Here is a 21,185-nt window from a genome sequence, read left to right on the forward strand (position 1 = left end):
TCAATTTTATTTTTCATTTTTTACTTCCTCCCCCTTTTTCTTTTTCTCGTTTTTGTTTTTCTTTCAATTCGCGGTTTTTTTCATTGTCAGTCACCACTGCTGGGAGTCGATGAGGCAGAGGCGGACCAAGACAACATATGCATTTTATTGTTTGCTCTATATTCATGCAGTGGAACACAACAAAATTATTGCGAAACGAGAATTTTGTTCATAACCACAAAAACAAGCTCTCCCAGACTTTTTGACATGTTTCAAACCACGAAATGACGAGAGTTGACGATTGTTATGACAACCATTGGCACCCCTTTCTCCTTTTTTCCCTTTTTTTTCGTTTCTCATATCCATTTTTCTCGGTGCTCTCAATTTCCACCTCTTGGAACGAGCACAAATAAACAAACATTATCAGGGCAAGAAGATTGAGAAAATCCATGAGATGTATCACACACTCAGTCTCAATCACTTGAAAAATTTCTCACTCAAATCATTTTTTTCCCGAACACTATTTGAATTTATTTTCTTCCATCGACTTATCACTAAAGCTCTTTGATCAAGGTTGAAGTTGAAGTACTAACAGGTTCTATTTGACATTTTGACAAACAGCCTCGGAGTTATGGACTTACTAACTATGTACGTTGAAGAGAAACTTTATCAATTTTTTGATCAGAGAGTGAAGTAGTGAGTTTTCCATTTGCTTCATAATGTTTCAACAGATGTAAATAGTTCCGAAATTTTCTCCAGATTCCAAGGTCGGTGATTTTTAGGTTTTCGGTTGTTTATACTTTTGATATTCTCAAGTTCTCATACTCCGAGAATTGACTCTAAAACTTAAGAGTTATTAATTTCAGGAGTTTTCAATTTTTCAATCGACTGAAAAGTATAAAAGATTTTGCGTCATACCATTAGAAATTATTCCGAACAACTCTTTCCCTCATGAATCTTGTCATCACCATATCTGTGAAAGTTATGACGCAATATGAGAAATTTAGCAAGTTTTTTCTTCTCTATATTATCATCAATGATTTCCAAACGTTCGCTATCTTTGATAGCTAGCCAATTTTCATCTTCTCATCTTCTCAGTTTTACTGTGTCCTTCTGATTCCTCCAATTAATTTGGTTTTCCGATTCAACAAGGACATATCAATTGATAATTGGCTTTTTTGCCTTGATAGATAGTTTTCTGGAGTGTCAGAAATGTCAAAAAAGTGGTGTTCTATGAATTGGAATGAAATGCACTCTTTGGCACCTTCCGGTCATGTGACGAAAGTTGGTCAAAGGTTAAGCGTAGTTTTTTGGCATTTTTGAAGCACACAAGACTTTCGACTTCTTCAGAATTTCTTCATAGTACGCATGAAACGTAGAACCAAGTATCGTTCGCTTTTTGTCTGAACAAACACAAAACATATCCAAGTTTTGGTTTCTTCTGGTCCACTCTCATCCTCAAACACACAAATGCATCTCCTTTTGTGATTGATATCCTTTTTGCTTTTTCTCAAAAAAAAAACTTTCACCCCACAAACATTTTGCGTCCATTTTGTTCCGCCGGTCTCATCCCCTCGCTCTCGTATCAATTCTATTCCACCACACCGCTAATTTCCCTTCCCGTACGCTCCACTCCTAATTAATCGCATCTTTCGCTTCCTCCTCCCAAAAAATTTTTGTCTGTCCCGAATCTGAATACATTTATTTTAATTTCTTCCCTGATCTCAAATTTCCAATCTATTTTTTTTTGAGCTGGAATGAAAAATGAAACAAAAAGAAGAAAAATGAGGCAACTTTTTCACAGAACTTTATATCTTCCACGACATATAAACCAGACATAAACCATACCACTCCTCTTCCTTTTGTTTCTGTTTCTTCTTTCTGTTGTTATCCAGAATTTTCAATTCAAATGGATTAATTTCAGATGATGGATACCATTGACTACAAATCTAAAATGTCTGAACTCGAAACGCAACTTCACATCTCTCACGAAAAACTGTTGGTCCGCGAAAACGTGATTTCACAGTTGGAAGAGGAGATCAAAGGCAAAGAACGGTTGATTTTCGAGCAAAGTCATCTCATCAACATTCTTGAAAATGAATCAGCATCTCAAACGCAGTTACAGGCAATTCGATGTGACAACAACAATAAATATGATACGGTGAGAAATTTTAGTCGCTTTGTTAAGTTTAGAGATCTTTGTACGAACTCAAAATTTTAACTTCAAGTTTTAATTTTCAGAAATATTTTTCTAGTCGAAGATATTACTGAATACCATAAACTTTTTTTTTCAATATTCTCCTGTATTCTGCCGATTCCCTTAATTCTTATTAAGAGTTTTCTATAACAGAGTTACAGAATACAGCAAACATTTAGAAAACAGCATTCGAAAAATTATGTAAACTCTCATTTGAAATTCATGAAAGCAATGGATTTCAACATATTCTTTTCACCAAACACGCATTTTTTCAAACACATCCCTACATTAGAGTAGCGCATCTAATACAGATTTCGCTGAAATCGTGTAATCTCTAGGCTGCCGTATGTATTTATTTGAAAACAAAACTTCTGAATAACCCCGATATCCACATACTTCTTTATCTTCACAAAAACTTTTTCTAGGACTCCATCAACAGCGAGAGCGAGATCACAGTAATTGAGCGCGAAATCGTTGCGTCCAGCAGTTCGACATCACCGTGTTCCTCAGAAAAAAGCGGAAGCAGCGGTGGCGGCATCATGACTTCATCTTCCCTCTTCCGCACCTCGGATCGTGACCTTTTCCGATGCGACAAATCATCGTGCAAATGCGAATCGAAACTCGAGCAAGCAATGGTTGATCGAGAAAGACTCGAGCTTCAAAATGAGCAGCTCTTGAAGCAATGGGAAGAAGCGTTGGAGTACGTTTCAAGTGTAAGTCATTTGTCGCTCATTATTCATTCTGCGATTTCTTCATTTTTCAGGTTCAGCGTCAATTGCAAGAAGAATTGAAACGAAATGGACAATTGAAAAACGAGATGAATCAGAGAGCCAAAGAAGAAGTTTTTGAAATTCCAAGAAATGTACTTCATCTCATGTCATTCATCATTTTGGTATTTGGTTACTTGCTTTACCGTCTTTAAAGAGGCCCATCTGGAATCTAGGAGTTCTTTTAGCTGTCCGAGAAAAGTTTACAATGCCATATTAGGAAGGAAATAATCCTTTTTTATGTACAAAGAAATATTATATTGACTAAAATATGACTATAATTACGAGTGGTATGTTGAATGACAATGATTTGATGAAACATGAGGAACCGATTTTTTTTCTAATTTTGTTTTGTGTAATTTGCTATTGGTGTCATTTGCTTCATTTTCAATTCAATAAAATTTGGGAGAAACAGATGTTTTCAATTTCAAACGAGAAACGAATTATATCTTTTTTCTTTTCCCGGGATCTTTTAAAAACTCTATGGGGGTGGAAACAAGAGAAAAATAGATAACTTGCTCCTGTTCGCTGCTCCATTTATCATGAGTCCTATTGATGAGTTGGTGGGAAATGACAGAATTTATTGTGTCGTGTTTTTTTTTCTTGTTCATTATTTTTTCGATCCTTCCATTTTTTGTGCTTCTCTCTAGACCTAGACTATAGGTCAAACGACAAATGTCAGGGAGGGGAATCCGGGTAAAGAGAGAAAGGAAGAGCAGAAGACAAAACGGAAAGGCAACGAAGAAGAGGAGCATCGGGGCATATGTTTTATAACAATTCGTGTTTCTCCCCGCCAGGTCGTGGGACGCTTCGCTTACCTGCCCAGGTTTCACATTCGTCGGGGTTTGCATGTCTTCTTCTTCTTCTTTTTTTTTTCCTCATTCTTCTCTTCTTTTTTCACGAGCTGCTCCTGTCCGTGTTAAGTGTGAAGAGTTGTGTGCCATCATTTTGATAACTTCTTGACGAGAGGACAGACGAACCCTCACAAGGATGTGAAGGAGTTCAAGGATATCCTTTTTTGGGTATTAACGAGTGACAAAACGGTCAAAAATAAACCCGCTAGAAACATAGGATCCTTTTTTAGAATGGGGCGGTACAATATACTTCGTAGAGATTCACATCTCTAGATTTCTTTTTTACAAAACCTGCTTTCATTCCCAACACGTTCAACAGCAATACGTTTGCTATTACAGTAGGCTATCTTCAAAACTCTTTGTCTCGTATTTTCAAATCACATATTTTTTCTGTTTTTTAAACTACGGTAGCCAAGCTCCGTAAAAATTTTCGATAACTTTCATTTCCAAGATTTCTCTATTCTTTCCGAAACAACGCAGAAACTACCGATTTTTGGCTCCTGAAAATATCATAATTTCCAGGAGTACATTCCTTTCCAATATATCATCAATTTTTCATGTCCACCTTTTTTCCGTTTTCAAGTTTTGCTCGTAGAAAGTTATGAAAGAGATGTTTTCGAATCCTCCAGAACTCTGAATTCTGGACCACGGATCAAAAAACTTCTAAGATATTTCCAGATTCATTGGGAAAAAATTTCGAAAAAAAAGGATACATTTTGTTTGTTCTGAATATTTACTCTGCCCTTCCAATAAGAACTCTCTAGGCATTTTTTGTGGTTAGCTTCCCCACCTTCTTCTGAAGTGTTTCGTCCCCTCACCTATCTTGTCAAGAGGTCCCTATTTCATTTCATCTTCTTCTTGCGAAAGGGCGATAAAATAACGTCATGCATCACAAATCGGGGTGTTGATATATTTTTGGGATCAGGCTTATTTTTAGTTTTCAAAGGTATGGAGCAAACGACACCTTTGTGAAAAATTAGAAGTCTCAGCGGTTATAGTATTTGGTTTCTGATTTTCTCCAACGCACAAGGTGAAATTGTGCAGTTCCGTTCTTTCACCCCCTTCTCACATTCCTTCTGAAAGCTATCCGAACGCGACCCGAGAGCAGCTCAAAAAAGAGAGAGGTCTTGTCTTCTTCCCTTCGATCGCGGGTGGCATGACTTCCACTTGTTCTTCTCTCTGTCAAACTTTCCTTCTTCACTCTTGGATTTATTTCATCACTAGTTCTTACTCTTGATTTCTCGGTTTGATTGAAAAGACTGTGTTGAGACAAGAAGCTATTAGGCAAATTGGACAAATTTGGGGGATTCGGAGGCCGATAGTAAAAAAACCAAGTAAAGGGCCAACGGAAATGTATGATGGTGGGATGGAGGGAGAAAGAGAAGGCGTGTTCTAGATAAGGCCTGGGGGGTCAAGATTTGTGTTCTTGATGAAATGAAAAACTAACTAAAAGAGAAAGAGGACATGAGAGGACATGAGAATCTTTTTCTTCCTTTTTTCCAATAAATCTTTTTTCTACAGTATGCCCTCAATTAATCTGATTGAATGAAGCTTCACGAGCACTTCCTCTGCTTTTCATCGACTTTTCACTATAGTGGAATAGTGGTGGTGTTGAAAACCCAATTTCCGTTTTTTAGCGCCTCCTGACATTTTGCCTTCCTCCGGCACAGATGACAATTATTGGTTTCAAATGACCTATAAAATATCATATGCTGTTCTCGAAGCACTAATGTGCACGGGTGGAGAATATACACCAATTATGGGGTTTTTTCTATTTTCCTCTTCTTTTTGCTTTTTCTTTCAAGTTTCAAAATAACTATACCTATATTTTCTAAATGTACGCTTTTGAACTTTTGAAACTGATTAAAAATTTCTATTTCCCCCAATATAAATTACATTTCAGTATTCATTTGAAACAAACTCAAGAAGACTCCATGGCTACTTTAACAGCTGTCTAACAAACCAATCTTAAGGAAAAAATGTTGTTTGGGTGAGTTATGAAATTTTAACGTGCAATCTATAGGTTACTGTATTTCAAATTGACCACAACTCGTTTTGCTGAATGCTTTACTATTCTATTCGCTTGTAGTTCCTACTTGAACTCTTTCTTTTTTCCGTAGCTAGTGCACTCCACTTTTCAACTAGCCATTTATTTATTATTCATTTTTCAATTTAGACGGGCCACTGAATAGACCGAGAAATAGGGACAAAGCTTAAACAATAACAACAAGGCCGCTGAAGGAAAAATCATTCCACTCTCACATTGGTTTTCGCAACTTTATTTTCTACCCCTAGACCACTCACCATACGTTCTAATTAGGAAAGCTTCAAGAGAGTATTGTATGAAAAAGTTAGTGAAAAATCCAATGTAATCCTAAAACTTAAACATTTCAATTTTTTTTGAGCTGAAAAAGAACATAAATATTTCCGTGACAAATTCCAAGTCTCTTCTGGTTGGTCCCTGACATTCAAAGTTTTGAGAACCCCAACAAATGTTCAGTTCATTCTTTTTCTTCAGCATTTGTCATTGTTAAAAACGCAGAAAAAGAAGAAATACTCAAAACTTCTATTTTACTTCCACTTGCTCTTTCGAATATTTGGTCTTCTTCCTTTTTCTCCCTCAGTTTTGTCGGAAAAAAAAAACTTAAAAAATTCTATTGCCCTCCAAGAGGGCGTGAGCAAGGAACCAACAAAAAAACCAAAAAGATAACCGAACAGAACAAAATGGACCGAAAATTTTACTCCAGGGGGAAGTTTCTGAAACTTCTAGCAATTTTCATGTATTTTCATATTTTCATGCTTTCCTCGTCATTCTCACATGCTTTTTCTTACAATGGTCTATTCATATAGTGATGGTGGTGTCCACCCTCCCCGAATTTTTTTGTGTTGATGGGAGGGGTTCGGGGTTTTTCTTTCTCATCAACGACATATTTTTCCATCTCATCCATCCTTCATACTTCTTTTTTCTTTTGTGCTCCGCCTTCTTTTTTCAATTGTTTACGTGTTCTTCTTTTTTTTTCTTTTTTCTCCAGATGGGCTTTCACTTACCGACGTCGTCGTCACCATTTGTTAAGTTTGTTACATCGAGTCCTGTGTTACTTCGCTTTCCTTCACGTTTCCCATTTTTCCTCAAATTTCTAGAACTCGTAGCCACGTGGTTTTGAATTCATCATTCTATTGGTAGAGTTTCTGGGTTAGAATGATATTATGCTGAGCTTTATCAATAAGACTCATCAATCATAAAAGCTTGCACTAAACAGTTGGAGCATAAATGCCCCTTCCTTTGATATTTTTGAAAATACTTCTGTGCTTTCAATTCCCCATCCGTTCTCTGTTGAGATCTTGATAGTCGGAATGTTGCAAAATTTCGAATTCCTTTATCCAAGTTGCCGCATCCACTTCAAATTCCAATTTTTCAAACCAAGTTTCAAAGTTTTCTAACTCAAAAAGCTTCGCTCGGAAACTGAAAAATGGACTACACTACTCGGTTTCCGTCTCAATAAGTGGGTCCCTAGTCACTATTTGTCAGAAGTTGAGAAGACATTGGAATTCATTTCTCTTCTTTGGTGGTGTCGTCCCATTTTCGTGTGTATTCCTTTTTCATTTTCTTCTCTAGTCACTCAAACATTTCAAACTTCAAAGTTCAACAGGGCCAGCTTCAGTGATTGCGATCATTGCGCATAATGAGTCTATTGGTTTTCTACTACTTTCTTCTTCTTTCAATCTTTTTTGTTTATCAGACAGAGTGAAGATTTATGACAATTTGATAGAAACACATGTTTTTATCATATCAGCTGTCAGGAGAGACTAGGTCTTGGTTTTTTACATAAGATTCTCGGTTTTCAAAACCGATTGAAACTACACACTCCGAAAAAATCTGTGATTTTTGGCTTTAAGAAATAGGGATTTAGGAAAAATGTAACATTTTCGACTGTACTGCTCAAGCAAGTGAAAGCTGTTTTCCCTATTCGGCGTTTAATAAAACCCCGAAAATGATTCAGCAAAGAAATCTCAACAGTTTTATAGTTTGACTATTTTTGGTGTCTAATAGCTTGAATTAAATTGGGAGCCGGAAAATTTGGTGTTTTTGGTGGAGCGAGAATTTGAATTTTAACGTTTTTCTAACTTCTCGAGGGACTTGATTGAATTTTTTAAAGATATAGATACGTATCTTTAAAGACGGTGTCCATATTCTGTTGAAGTTTATGAAGAAAGGTGAACTTCCGGACATTTTTTTGGGCAGTTCCACTCCCACTAAACCAGTAAACCGAGAAAATTTATGTTCAACACTTTTCAAGTATTTCAAAAGTTTTCACATTTAGAATCAGGTAATAAAATCCAATGTTCTGACCTTATATTTTTGGTACCTCAAAATTGAAGCACAGCTATTACTTCCTGACTCAATTAACTGCAAAGAACTTTAATCAGACTTTTTTGTTAAACTCGTTATGTTGCATCACTATGATTTTTGAATTCTAGTGTTTCAGGGTTTAATGATGTGTGTCCTGTAAAACTCCTTCTCAATTTCTCGTTCATATTTTTTGAAAGCAAACAATATCACAAGATTTCCTTTGATCCACGTCATTGGAGAAGGGGAGTGACTTCCGGAGCAGCAATCTTTCCCACTATTATCCTTCTGTGCTCTTCGTGAAACAAGCATCCCGTGTATTCTCAAAATATGATCTGCTTCTATCTCTGTTGTATTGGGTTTGCTGCGATGCTGAGAAGAGAGTGGTTGGATGGACTCCATATGTTTCTACTTTATCTCAGTTTTTCAATTCCATGTTCCAATTTCAATTTACTACGTGTCCATTGACGTCAATTCAATTCATCTATTTGCTTCTTTTTTCTATTTTCTCTTATCCAAACCTTCTCATCTTCTTCTTCTTCTTCTGTGACTGACATCAAGTTGGATATAGATAGGCGATCTAGACACTTAATTTTCAAACTAGTCATCCTGTTTTCTTGAAACAAGAACAAAATCCATGTCAACGTGTCGCGTGTTCAAAGGTCCGCTCCTTACGTAAACAAGTTTAATAGTTTTGGTTTTTTGTGACAATTTTCTCGTAGAGCCCGCCCGTTTGGCTCTCTTGTCAAGATGTTTTCGGCGTTGTAGATCTTATCGACCAACTTTTCTGTTAAATCTTATTTTCAAAAAAGATGCATTTCTCTAAAAAGCTCTTTTTTCCAAAATGTTATATCATGCCCAAATGTCAAAAATACAGCAGATGTGTTTTAGACTCTCGAGTTTTTTATTAGCAACGTGTAATCTCTAACTTTAAGTTAAAAAATGCTTTGTTACAGCTTGCTTTCCAGTTTTCCCCAATTTCACGTAAACAAAACCTACAAAACCTCCACGCAAAAAAGCAAAGCGCAGTAAATCCGATTGTCATCCCCGATCTTTTCAAAAACTTTAAATAAATTTTCCAATTTTCCCACTCTTCATTTTATTTCATATACCATAGCTAGAATGATGTATCTCAATATTTTTTTTCTTGGTTAAACCCATTATTCAACACTCTCACTAATTCATATCATCTTTCAGAGCTCGAATTTACGTAATTCTACCCGTCTTTGTCTCTTTATTTCAAGATCGCATGTCTTTTTGACCTGTTGCTGTCTATGGGTGTCGGATTAATAAACTAGATCGGATAGTCGGGTGAGAGTGACTTGAGCTTTTTGAGATTTTCATAAGGCGCAGATGAATTTCTATCGAAAAAGGCCTTGCAATTATGATTTTGAAACGATGTTCTACAGAAACCAGAAAAAAACGGGATGAAACTATTTCAACCACCAGACTGATAGTTCAATCCAGATCACTTTTTCTACTACTTTGCTCTTTTTTCTTCAATTCTTCCTCCTCTTTTCTTTCTTTTAGCCTTCTCAATTCCCCCTCCTTCCTCCCACCAAATCAGATTAGTTGATCGAATGTTTCTCCATTATACCTACTATTTTCCTGTGTTTTTTCCTCCTGATCCTAATTGCATTGAAAGCCCGCATTCAATCTACTGTGTCCTTCGCTTCTTGTAGAGCACACATGCATTCTTGTGTTTTTTCTTTGCTTTTTCAGCCACTTTTCTGGGGTCCCCAATTTCTTTCCATTGTTTTTTGTTTCTCGATCCCCAGGAAGTCAAGAAGTCAAGAATAGAGAGCCTCTTTTTTCTCAGTCCTATTTTATCCTCGATTGACAGCTCATTTTCATCACTTCTCTTCTTCTTCTTTTTCCTTTGCCCAACTGGAAAAAACCCAACTATCTTGCGGAGCCATCTGAAGGAGATTGAGTATGGTTTTGGCAGTAGCGCGTGAGCAAAAAAAATGAGGTGATCTCATGGTGGACAATCAAGACGCGAACCACTTTATATTCATGACGGGGGAACCGCTTCACGGGCGGGTTTAGCGCCCACATCCCCCTTCGATTCTTCTTAAATACACTCCTAATTTTTTGGAGCTCCCTTTCCTTTCCATTCTTCCTCAGGTCTCATTCCCACCACCCGAACCAAAAATACCCGCAAAAATGTATTCAACTGGAAATCGCATTTTTCCTGTTATGATTGATTTCAGCTACTATTCAAACACAAAATATAGCTTTGATTCTGACACGAGCAGGTAATGTTACATCGTGAGAAGTTTTGAGAGATTGTACAAATAACTATACGTCTACTGAACACTCTAGATTTCTGAATTTCTCTTGTTGTTTAATTTCTTGTTAGAAATGAAAAACCAAGAATGACCATACACCAAATCTCAGGATGAAACCTTGACCTTGCTTCCCCTAATTTTAGTAATTCAATTTTCTCTCTTCTTTTCCGTGTGTTTCTTTTTTGTGTCTACAAACACGTCAACTAATTGTTAGATTTGTACTACTAAGAAACTCTATGTCAGCGGTTTTTCGCTGATGTGTTTTGCTCAGAACTCGATTCTCTGTTTTATTACAGGTTGACTGTAGAAATATGATCAGTTATAGCTTGCTGCTGAAAGATCAAAATTCTATTTTGAGATAGGAATAGTAAAATGCGCAGGTGGTAATTAAATCTATACACTTTTTCAGATAAAAATGATTTCGAAGAAAAATCGTTTTTTTTTTGGTTTCAGCCTTCTCATATGAATCTAAGTTTTATTCGAAACAGTTTATAAATTATAAACGGTTTTCTGCTGGAAAAATGAGAATCAGCGATGAAAAATAAAACAAATACTCTCATAAGTTTGTTTCAAGTTTGATTTGCATGGAAACTTTTTTAACAGTGACGCAAATCAATTCAAATACTGTACATCACTGAAAGAAGAGTTTAATAGTTTTATTTTCCAAATAGAAAATCCGCTACGGTTTGATTCATAATAATTTTTAAGGTAGACTAATAGTGAAGATTGTCAACTTAAACAAAAACCCTGCACAAAAACTTCTAACAGGAACTATCTTTGTCTGAACCCAATGGGGTTATTCAGTGAAGAAGCAAGTCAGCAAAATTGATTCTTTCCGAATAACCCCATAAGTTACTATACAGAAGTAGTGAAAATTCATTGGCTTAGGTCACCCCGTATTTTGACGTGGACAACCACTACTCAAAAAAACTTTGACGCACATAAATTTGCTCCGCTTATTTTTTATTTCTATATAAGGTCATCGAAATAATTCTGATATTAAGCTCAGTTTTTTTTTACAGAGGAACGAACATTTACAGAAACGTAATATCTTACATTTTCTCGTATATTGAAATCAAATAATTTCAAACTATGGTCCCTCTTTCCACATTTTTGTCACAAAATTTGTCACCACTAATATTATGAGAACATCCAGAGGCAATTCATTAAGATCTCTTCTGGAAGCTGATCGTAAAACATACAACACTTCGTGGTTTTCATCACAGAATAGGATGCATATGTGTCCCTCAGCTAGTCTTCATCATCATGTTTCATCTTCTTTTTTTCTAGTTCTTTTTCTTCTTCTTTTTCTTCTTTTTTCTTCCATTCGCTGCTCCTTCTCATATTATTTGCACCGCCACTTTCCAATTCCACCTTCAGCTTCTGAAACCTAGATATCCTCCTCGCAATATGCTGCATTCCCTTCTTCATGTTTTCTGTCTTCTTCGATGTTTTTGCATCTGTCAAACTCACTCAGTTTGCTCTTGTTTTCCAACCATTGAATCTAGATTGATTCTAGCTTCAGATGTCAAGGAACAAGTAATATAGAATCTGGAGTTTTCTGATACTATTTTGGTTTTATAAGGACAAACCGGGCCAAAGGTTCCAAAATCTTAATCTCTGCTTTCACCTCCAAGAACTTATAGAACCTTCCAAACATTGAGCTAAATGTATTCCTTGGTCTTTTTATACCACCTGCCTAACTAAACAATGAAATGGAATCCCTAATGAAAAAATCTGAAATAAAGAAGAATGATGGGTGCGGCTCCATATCCCCACACGCCTTCTGCCCAAGCAAAACAAATAGAATGATTGCGACGAAAAGTCGCACTTGGTCAAAAACTAGGGAGGTCCCTCACACCCTCGCTCTTGCTCCACCCTCCCCTTGCTTCTCTTTTTCTAATATAGGTAATTAAGTAATGAGGTCTAACTTTTCTAATCTATTCAAACTTATTTGCTGGTTAGTTTCCCGTTTGTTTTCTTGTACTTACCAAAGTATATCCTAGTTTTGAAGTATACATTCTCAAGATTTCATTAAACGTTTGCCAATTTTCAGTGAATGTCAGTCAATGCCCTGCGTGCCTAAGCCCCAACAACGGTCGCCAAATGCTTCCTTCAATCCGGCACATGCACAGTATGCATGCTGCTTCCAACAATTGCACTCGAATGTAAGTTTAATATATGCCTCAGACATATTCTTACTATTTTTAAATTCAACAAACCCACAGCTAAAAATGCTGCAATTCGAATTTCCTTTAATGAGAAAATTTTGAATTTGAAACATTTTATATTATAAATCAAACTCATTCTTTCTTTGTTGACTTCTCCTCGCTGATATTCACTGGAAAAAGTCATGTTTGTTTTTCCGTCCTCTGTTTCTTCCTCTTCTCTTTTCCTTGCTTCCTTTCTAGCAAAATTAAAGTTCTCGCCTCTTTTTCCACCCTCTTCCGACCTGTCTTTTACGTAGTCAAGATCAGGAAGTATGACACGATGCTCTTTGTATAAATTCTAAAAGGAAGAAGGAAGAGAGAATAGATACAGCGAATTTTGTGACGTTGACAAGATCTTCCTAAATAATTCCTAATTGCATGTCCGATTGTTTTTGTGCCGGGATCTTCTCGAATGAAAAAAAAACACCGAGACGAAGCAACTCAATCCTTCACGAACAACTTTCTTCAATGGCACCTAACAAATTTCAGACGGGAGCTGTGCTCATCGCCATTTTCCACATTATTCTATGCAGCGGTATTTTCACGTGGCTTGTAAAATGCATTGGAACAGAAAAATCAAAGATCGAGCTTGCCGCTGAACTCTTCCTCGCTACACTGTGCCTTATTGCTGCCATTATTCTTCTCCTCGGACTGAAACTTGAAAGTCGCAAACTTCTCACTGGTTATGTTCTTGCTCAGGTAAGTCCAAACTCCAATAAACTAAAAATTATTCAATCTTAGAGAACTTAAAGTAATGAAATTCCAGAAAAATTGAACGAGTTGTTAGTTGCTTCCTCGTGAGAAATAATCATGTTAATAAAGTTTTATTAATTTGTTAAGGGTGTTTCCCGAAGTTGCCTGATCAGAAGTTCAGGATTGGACTAGACACTGAAAAAAAAGTTGCTATATTCTAGAATAGGACAATTTTTAAAGAAAAAACCAGCTTCAATCATCTATATAATTTTAATTGGGCACCTTTGGGAAAAGTAATTGATAGGTTTTTCCTTTTCGGTCTGTAAATTCCCCAGTATACTAAACAGAAACAGAGCTTAATTTATGTATTCAGAAACGTTGAGACAAACTTTTTTCAACGTTATTGAATCTACATGCACCCGGTTAAGCATAATAAAAAAGCTGTCTAAAACTAGCTAAAAATAATTTCTTTTTAATCTTTACAAGGCTCTCCAAAATTATTAAAGTTACTGTTTCAGTAAAAAAATGGTCAATTTGACAGTCTGAAAAACTATTCGCTATATGTCCATTCGGTCTGAAAAACCCAGGGAAATCGAAACAAATCTGAAAACTTTATTTTTGTGATTGAAACAGTTTTTGTATAGTCACTTTCTAGTGAACTACATCAGAAAATACCTCAAAATGTCAAAATTACTACTGAAGAAAAGACAGATTGCGGTTTCCCACAATCTGTCTATCTTGCAAGCAATTCTACAAAACGTTGATGATTACAAAAATAGAGTTTTAATTCAATGTTGCATTCGTATTTTTCAGACCAAATGGGCCAAAAATACAGGGCTGGGCGAAAAATGACTTCCTTAAAAAATCGGAAAAAAGTTTTTTTTCAATTTGTGGGTCCGGAAAAAATCGGAAAATTAATTATTTTTAATTAAAATGGTCATTTGAGACAGAATTTCGACATGTTTTCAAAATCTAGAATAAATGAAAATTTAGAGATTTTAGAAATTTTATAAGGGACTAAATATAAAAGTGTAGGTGAATAATATTATTCAACTGTGTTCTACAATTGTTACATCAATAAATTTCAGACACTTCTCGTTGGCCTTTTATTTGTACTTTTCCTCGCTCTCATCATGGGCATCAAGCCAGGAATCCTCGATGACCCAGATCAAAACGGATACAACTCGTTAGGTGAGCAAAATATTGTAAACTCAAACAGTATTCATCTCAAGATGTTTGTACAAGTCGAATACCATTTTTGAGTTCTTCAGCTCCCAAAAACGCATTTTTTCGTGTTTCAGAAGAAGAGCTCTTAATAGTCTTGGAAATTTTTATCTCACTCGCCGTTGTCATCATCGAAGTCTGGTTCCTGACTATTGTGCTCAAATCCTACTCTTTCTTCACCGACAAATACAATTATACCGGAGGGGATCGTGAGGACAATGTTTAATCTAACACCATCATGATTATTGTTTTGCATAGTGTGATATTTTTTCCTTCCATTTTACATGTACATTGTTCTTCTTTTCGAACACTCATGGCCCTAAAACTAACCCTTCTCAAAAATCTCCAATTTTCTCAACTGTTCCCGTCATGCCCATTATACTATATTTATTTCATCATCCGAAGAAAAATTATTTTTTTTGTAATAAAAAACGGAAATGAACGTGCCGACAGAACAAAAATACGAGTAAATAGATAAAAGTACAAAGCAGAAGGTCCACGTGCGGCGTAGATGAGAAAAAAACGAGAACGTTCGAAACAGAACTGGTGGGACAACCAAAATATAGAGAGAATTATCAGAAGTGGATGGTAATTACACATCTACAGTTTATAAGATTTTCAAGACAAAGTTTTTAAACCAAAAAGTTACAGTATGTTTTGAAAAAGTCAGGGAATGGGGGGAGTTGGGCGTAGAGAGAGAAAAAGAGAGTGAAATAAGCAAGAATCGAGTAACTGAATGAAGAATGTTCTAGATAAGTATCAGTGACAGGAGTGACATTTATGCAGAAGGGACGGGTGGGAGATGTGGCTGAGTGACGGACATGCGGCGTGGACGATCGGCTTCTTCCATTGAGCTTGAGAGTGTTCTCTGGCGTTCCATGCCTGGAATTGCGACTCCCGAGAGAACTCCGCATCCTTTGCAGAGAAGGATGAGAGAGCGAGCAAGCTTGTCAGGCTGAAAAAGGATACAGTTCACTGTAGAGGAAATAAATTTTACTTGAAATAGATATCTGTTCTGAGCGGGTCCGCCAGGTTTCAAACAGACCAAGATGTGATTCCCACTAAACCCAACAAATTTGAATTGAGTTTTGAGTACACACAATCCAATGTTTAGTCGTTTTCCATTAAAAAAACTTCTCAACAAGCTAGTAACGGATGTCAGCACTTCTAACTACGTATCTCTCAAAAAACTTTTTTTGAATAGTCACTAAATTCTATCAAAACAATTATAGTTGGATATTACTACAGATTTCGAAAATCATTGAAAAAATCACGTACCGCCTCTTGCATGACATCAGCGACATTGTCGACGACGAGAAGAGTGGTTTTCTTCTTGTTCATGCTTTTGTGAGTAGTGTAGACAGTGTGGAGGTGAGAAGCTTTGGATCCAGTAACCAAGAGCGCATCGACACTGAAATTATGAATTGTCTGAAATTGATTTTACGAATTCGCTCACGTTTCAAGCTTAGTTCCAATAGTGGAAGAGAGGTCAGTTCTCTTGGTGAACGCGACAAGGTACTTGGACAGATTCTTGGCGTTCAAAGTCTGCTTGAGCTCCTCAAGATACTCAGCGCGCGATTTGGATTCCTGAAATGAAATGAATCCTTGTTATTATGATTTTTTTGGTTTTCTAGACTATAAAAAATCATAAATATTAAGTACACCACTATCATTTTGTTTTGGAAAAGTTTTTCAAATCAGAGGAGTGATGCTAGGAATCTATTATGCTAAAGGTGACCACGGAAAATAAATCATTGGCAATAAATCAGTCTGGCTAGAATAACCCGTTATTTTTGTTAGATGCAATACTCACATCACCCTGAAATTTCGGAGGTTAGTATCAGATACTGTAATTCGTGAAACATTTCAACTTACTCCTCCAAATTTGTGGGCCAACAAGTAGTCCCAGGCTCCATCTGACATGATGGAGTTCTCCAAGCGCATGTTCATGACCTGGAAAATTTTTTTGAATTTTCAATTTTTTAGGCGGACTAGAATTGTTATCTGCAACACAAAACCTTTTATGTGGAATTCTAGTAATGGAAACTCTTCCTATAATTTTTGTTGTATCCGAGACAGTTTTTAGTAGTTTTCGTCTGGACGTAATCAAATTTTTGACTCTTTTGTCAAAAAAGAATATACGCACTCCCATTTCTGTCGCCCCCTTTTTTCTTTTCATCTCTTTTTTCCCACCACCCCTCGGGCTCCGTGCTCATTGCTCGTCAAAATGACGTAGGCCATAGCGAATTGCCTCGGCTCAACTTCAGATCAATTATCATTTTGTTACACATAAGAAGATTCTGATGTCGGAGGGTGAGCATGGATCTAATGACAAATTGAAAGATCAGATTCTTCCTGCAGGTTTTTCTTACAATACATTCTCAGGCCTCACCTTCTCTTTGCAGTACTCGATGATTCCAGCGGTAGTCGAGGTGCAGTGGACCAAGATGATTCCCATGATGCGATTTGGGTGTCCCATCTGAAACGCAAAAACAATTCTTTTTTTTGAAGTGTATGAAACTCACAGCGAACCGGCAGATGATGTTGGCTCCAACGCCCTCACCGAAAGCGATGGCCGACTTGACCTCGAACTTGTCCAGTACAGCATTGAGGTCGTCTCCGATTCCGTCAAGAGTCGGGAAGTCTCCGAAATAGTCGGCAGAATTGTCCTCTTGTCCAGGAACACAGACGTGAAGGAAAATCGCCTTCTCCTTGACGGCAGCCATAGATGGATGGTTGACGAACCGAACGAAGCTCTTGTCTGAAGATAAAATATACAGTCTTGTGTCTTATTTTCTCACGGTTAGTTTATTGAACTCACGGTTAGTTCCGATGTCATGGACAGTGAGGATGATAGTTTTTCCTCCGCGTTCCTCAAGATTGCCTTGAACGTAAACGTGAAGTACTCCACAGTTCGCCGCCTGGACAACAACCATTTGAAGATTATCGTCGGACATGATTCCTGGAAATTTCCAATTTATCCGAGTGAACTCAACGAGAATTGCTTTTTTTCAAACTTAAAAGACAAAAGTTGACAAAGGAAGTGTGTGAGGAAGAAGGAAAAAATCGAATTTCATAGATATAGAGGGACACAGAGAGAGAAAGAGCGCGGGAGAAGCAGATGGAGCAAAAAGAAACAAGCGAAAGGAAAAGAATAAGAAGAAGAACAACGAGAAGAAGGAAAAGAAGCAAGGAAGATGCGGGAAAGATGAGGAAAACAAGGAGAGCGAAATGGGTGGCCGCTTTGGGAGTGTCTTCCAAAAGACGACGGGGTACTCTTCGTCTGGTCACGTGTCCCTCTTTCTCTCTCTAAACAACACATCAAAAAATATTTTGTGTATGTGTGTCAAGAGAGCAAAAATTACCAGTTGGGTTCGTTTTCTTACTTGAGCTGGACGAGTAAGCTAGGGGTACTGGAGACTGGGGCCTGGTTGAATTGTGAAGATATAAGTATCGTACAGAGCAGTTTTCTTTTTTAGAACTCTCTGGAGCGAGTCAAATAAGTATCAAACAATGAACTTTTCAAAATCTCACTGTGGAAAAGTCGAAAAAAGCAGTTGGGGATATATCACAAGAAAATTTAGCGTGGATGTATCGCTGAGGCTCAAACACAATAAAATACTGAATTTTGGACAAATATATGCAAAAAGCATACCAATTGTTTCGCAGGTTCTCTACATAACAAAAAGTCATGTGCCCGGATTGTGAGAACTTATTCTATGACCTCACCCACATCATTTTTCTGATCTATTTGATTTTATAGTTTTCTATCGGACATCAGAGACCGTTTGTTGATGTTCTACTAATTGAGATAAGAAGTGCATTTCAATGCTTTTTTATTGTTGATACAACAGAAACCACCAGTTATTTACTTAATTTGAAATAAACACCAACAAAGACAACACTGTTTTCAGGAGGTAATGAAAGAAAAAGAGGAAAAAGCTCAATGAGATTTTTCTTTTATTTCGAAACTTCTAGAGGAAGTGCTGTTATTTACTAGAAACAAATCCGAGGGGGAAAGAAAACTGTGTGGATAGCAGAAGCCAAAAAAAACTGATAACCTTCCTTTGGTTGCTTCTTCTTTAGCAGAAAAGCAAACAAAACATGTGTTGAAATTGGCCATTGGCACGTTTCCCAGAGAAACACGAGTTGGTGAGAAGGTGGTAAACATTTGCGTTTTGGGGTAGTAGGCTGACTTGGGGGAACGTAGCACATGACACGTTAAGAAAGCGTAAAAACCACCTAGTTTATCATTTTTTGTTCTCTAGGCTTCCGACGAACATGAGGAAAACAGGCCGACAGGGGGACGAGAAAACGCTCATCTTGCTCTCTTTCTTTAAAAAAAATCACAAAACGATCTCATGTTTTTGTGCCCTCTGACAACTGCACGCCAAGGAACCAAGGATTTGAAAAACGAAGTCGTCATGGTGCACTCAACACACTTAGACTCACAATGTCACGCAACCACCACAAACCCTCCAATTATGAAAGAAAGAGGAAGCCAAAATGGGAAAAATGTCACGTTTTCGTATTGTGTAGGAAGGACTGCTACAGCTTTTCAAGAGGGAGAATGTTTTCTTTGTTGGAATGACTGAAAGAAAAACAAAAAATTTTGAAATTAAAATTAGAAATACTCTGTTTGCTAGTTAAGTGATTTGAGATTGAGCCCTGAGATTGAGCAAAAAATTACTTTTCTCTGACTGTAGAAAAAATGTATTTATAAGGATATGTACAGTATGCTCAATCAAATTGTTGATACTATTTTTCAGGGGTCGTAAAAACAAAAAATTAAATAACAGAAAACTTCTGCTCTGTTTTTTCTTTCCCACTTCCCATAAATATTCCAGTCAAAAAATATATAGTCGTCGAGCCTTGGCATAAACACAAGTAGCCTTGCCGAGCAGTAGTCACGAGAAAATCAACCATGAATCTATTCAGAAAAAGCTATTTTTGGTGAGAATTTTTTTTCGAGAACCAGAAGATATCGGAAGATAGAGGAAATTATATTGGCAGGAAAAGAAACTTGGCACAATAGATTGGATAAAAACTGCAATGAGCCTAGAGCTGTTGTGAGGACTGAAATAGATGTTGTTGGTGAATCATGGGACGCAAACATTATTATTTTTGGAATAAATCGGTATGAGGAAAGAAAACGAAGCGACGAACTTTAAACTTTTTTCCAATTTATTTTATGGCGGGATACTGCTAATGGAAATTGAATTTCCAAAATAGAATCAGTGAGGAGGAGTGGGAGCGGTTGGTCTAAAATAATAAAAACAAGAAAAGGATTTCGAAGCACTTGAAATATTTTCCGGAGGTTTTCTTTAGCAAACGTACATGTTAACGTTAGGATTTCGGCTTAGGACGTTTTTTACTCCTTCCTGCAGCGAAACAACAAAAAACATTGTGCTCTTTGAGCTCCGACTGAGGAAAAAAGTAACCAAGATACTCGGAGCCAGTAACTGCCTATAACCACACTACACTAAAACCGCCAAACGATCGTTCGGGCGAAAGAAAGACAGAGAATAGGAAAAGAATGGAGAGAAGAAGTAGGGCCGCCCGCAGAAAGCCACGGGCAACACTGGACGGGTGGAGAAGAAGGCGGCGGAGAAGCTCGGAGCGGTGGTGGACGGACGAGGCAATGAGCAACGGCACTGGCTTGGGGCACTCATTCAGTATTTCGAAACACACACACAGAAGAGAGCGCGTTGTGGACACGCTATACACGATTAGTGTCTCGGACCCTCTTCTCTCTAGTTTCAACCCAAGATTTGAAGAAGCAAACGCCGCGTACAAGTGACCGTGAAGTTTGTAGAAAGTAAGAATGAACAACTTGTTCTAGTTAAGCGAGAAAGAGGGGAGAGAAAAAAGGACGGTAACGGTCAAAGGGCTGCCTTTGGCTATAAGTACATTTCAGGGAATGTCGAAGCTAAAGTTTTTTCAAACTCGATTCTAATAGACCTGAGACTTGCGATCTATCATTCTAAAGGTTTTCGGGTTTCATAATTTTCTGATCAAACGGAAGAGTATGTTAAAATGAGCAATTTGAATAGCGAAACGAAAATTCGATTTGATCTAGAGTATTGAATGTTGAGCTGATGAGAAGAACAATGATCAATCAGAGAATCGAGTTCACACTGAGTAGCGAAATGAGTTCCGAGTATACGGTATTTTTCCTAAACAAATAGGATAGAATTATTTTTGATCCTGCTGACTAAATAACCAAGGCACGCAAGGAAGAACAGGGACAATAAGACTTTTGAACAAAAGCAAATTTCTATATTTTGCAATAAAATTTTGTAGCGAAATAATAAGACATGCACTTTGAAATCTCAAGAATCTCAGATCGTGGTGTGTCTAGACTTTTTTCTTTTTGAAATAAAAAGAATCTTAGAATTTTGAGATTTCTGATGTTTACCTTTTTCAGTAAAGAGGCTGAATATAGGGTAATTGAGAGCAACCAATATGTGCTTTCAAAGAAAGTGCATAATGATTCAAAGAAAATCTCATTTTTGAGGTAATTGAAAATAGTGATAGAAAAGTAAAACGGAATGGCTGAAAACTCGTTTCGTATGCTTTCAAATCTTCTACAATAACTAACTGGCACGTGTGGTTTCTCTGT

The 21,185-nt window shown here is 37.0% G+C and overlaps 3 protein-coding genes across 3 annotated transcripts; 2 read left to right on the plus strand and 1 right to left on the minus strand.

Moving 5' to 3' along the window:
• Window positions 1-1,903: 1,903 nt before the first annotated feature.
• Window positions 1,904-3,098, plus strand: CBG16401 (the record flags this gene model as incomplete). The annotated part of the gene is made up of 3 exons (XM_002643604.2): window positions 1,904-2,140; window positions 2,602-2,889; window positions 2,940-3,098. The coding sequence occupies 3 exons, from the start codon at window positions 1,904-1,906 to the stop codon at window positions 3,096-3,098; spliced, it is 684 nt and encodes a 227-aa protein (XP_002643650.2).
• Window positions 3,099-12,505: 9,407 nt separating this feature from the next.
• Window positions 12,506-14,789, plus strand: CBG16398 (the record flags this gene model as incomplete). The annotated part of the gene is made up of 4 exons (XM_002643603.2): window positions 12,506-12,604; window positions 13,136-13,345; window positions 14,428-14,530; window positions 14,641-14,789. 4 exons carry the CDS (start codon window positions 12,506-12,508, stop codon window positions 14,787-14,789), a joined length of 561 nt encoding a protein of 186 aa, XP_002643649.2.
• A 552-nt stretch (window positions 14,790-15,341) lies between these two features.
• Window positions 15,342-17,520, minus strand: CBG16397 (the record flags this gene model as incomplete). The annotated part of the gene is made up of 7 exons (XM_002643602.1): window positions 15,342-15,518; window positions 15,842-15,974; window positions 16,020-16,150; window positions 16,439-16,516; window positions 16,956-17,042; window positions 17,089-17,324; window positions 17,385-17,520. 7 exons carry the CDS (start codon window positions 17,518-17,520, stop codon window positions 15,342-15,344), a joined length of 978 nt encoding a protein of 325 aa, XP_002643648.1.
• Between the last annotated feature and the right edge of the window lie 3,665 nt (window positions 17,521-21,185).

Source organism: Caenorhabditis briggsae, assembly GCF_000004555.2.
Source record: "Caenorhabditis briggsae complete genome, chrX, whole genome shotgun sequence".
Lineage (NCBI taxonomy): Eukaryota > Metazoa > Nematoda > Chromadorea > Rhabditida > Rhabditidae > Caenorhabditis > Caenorhabditis briggsae.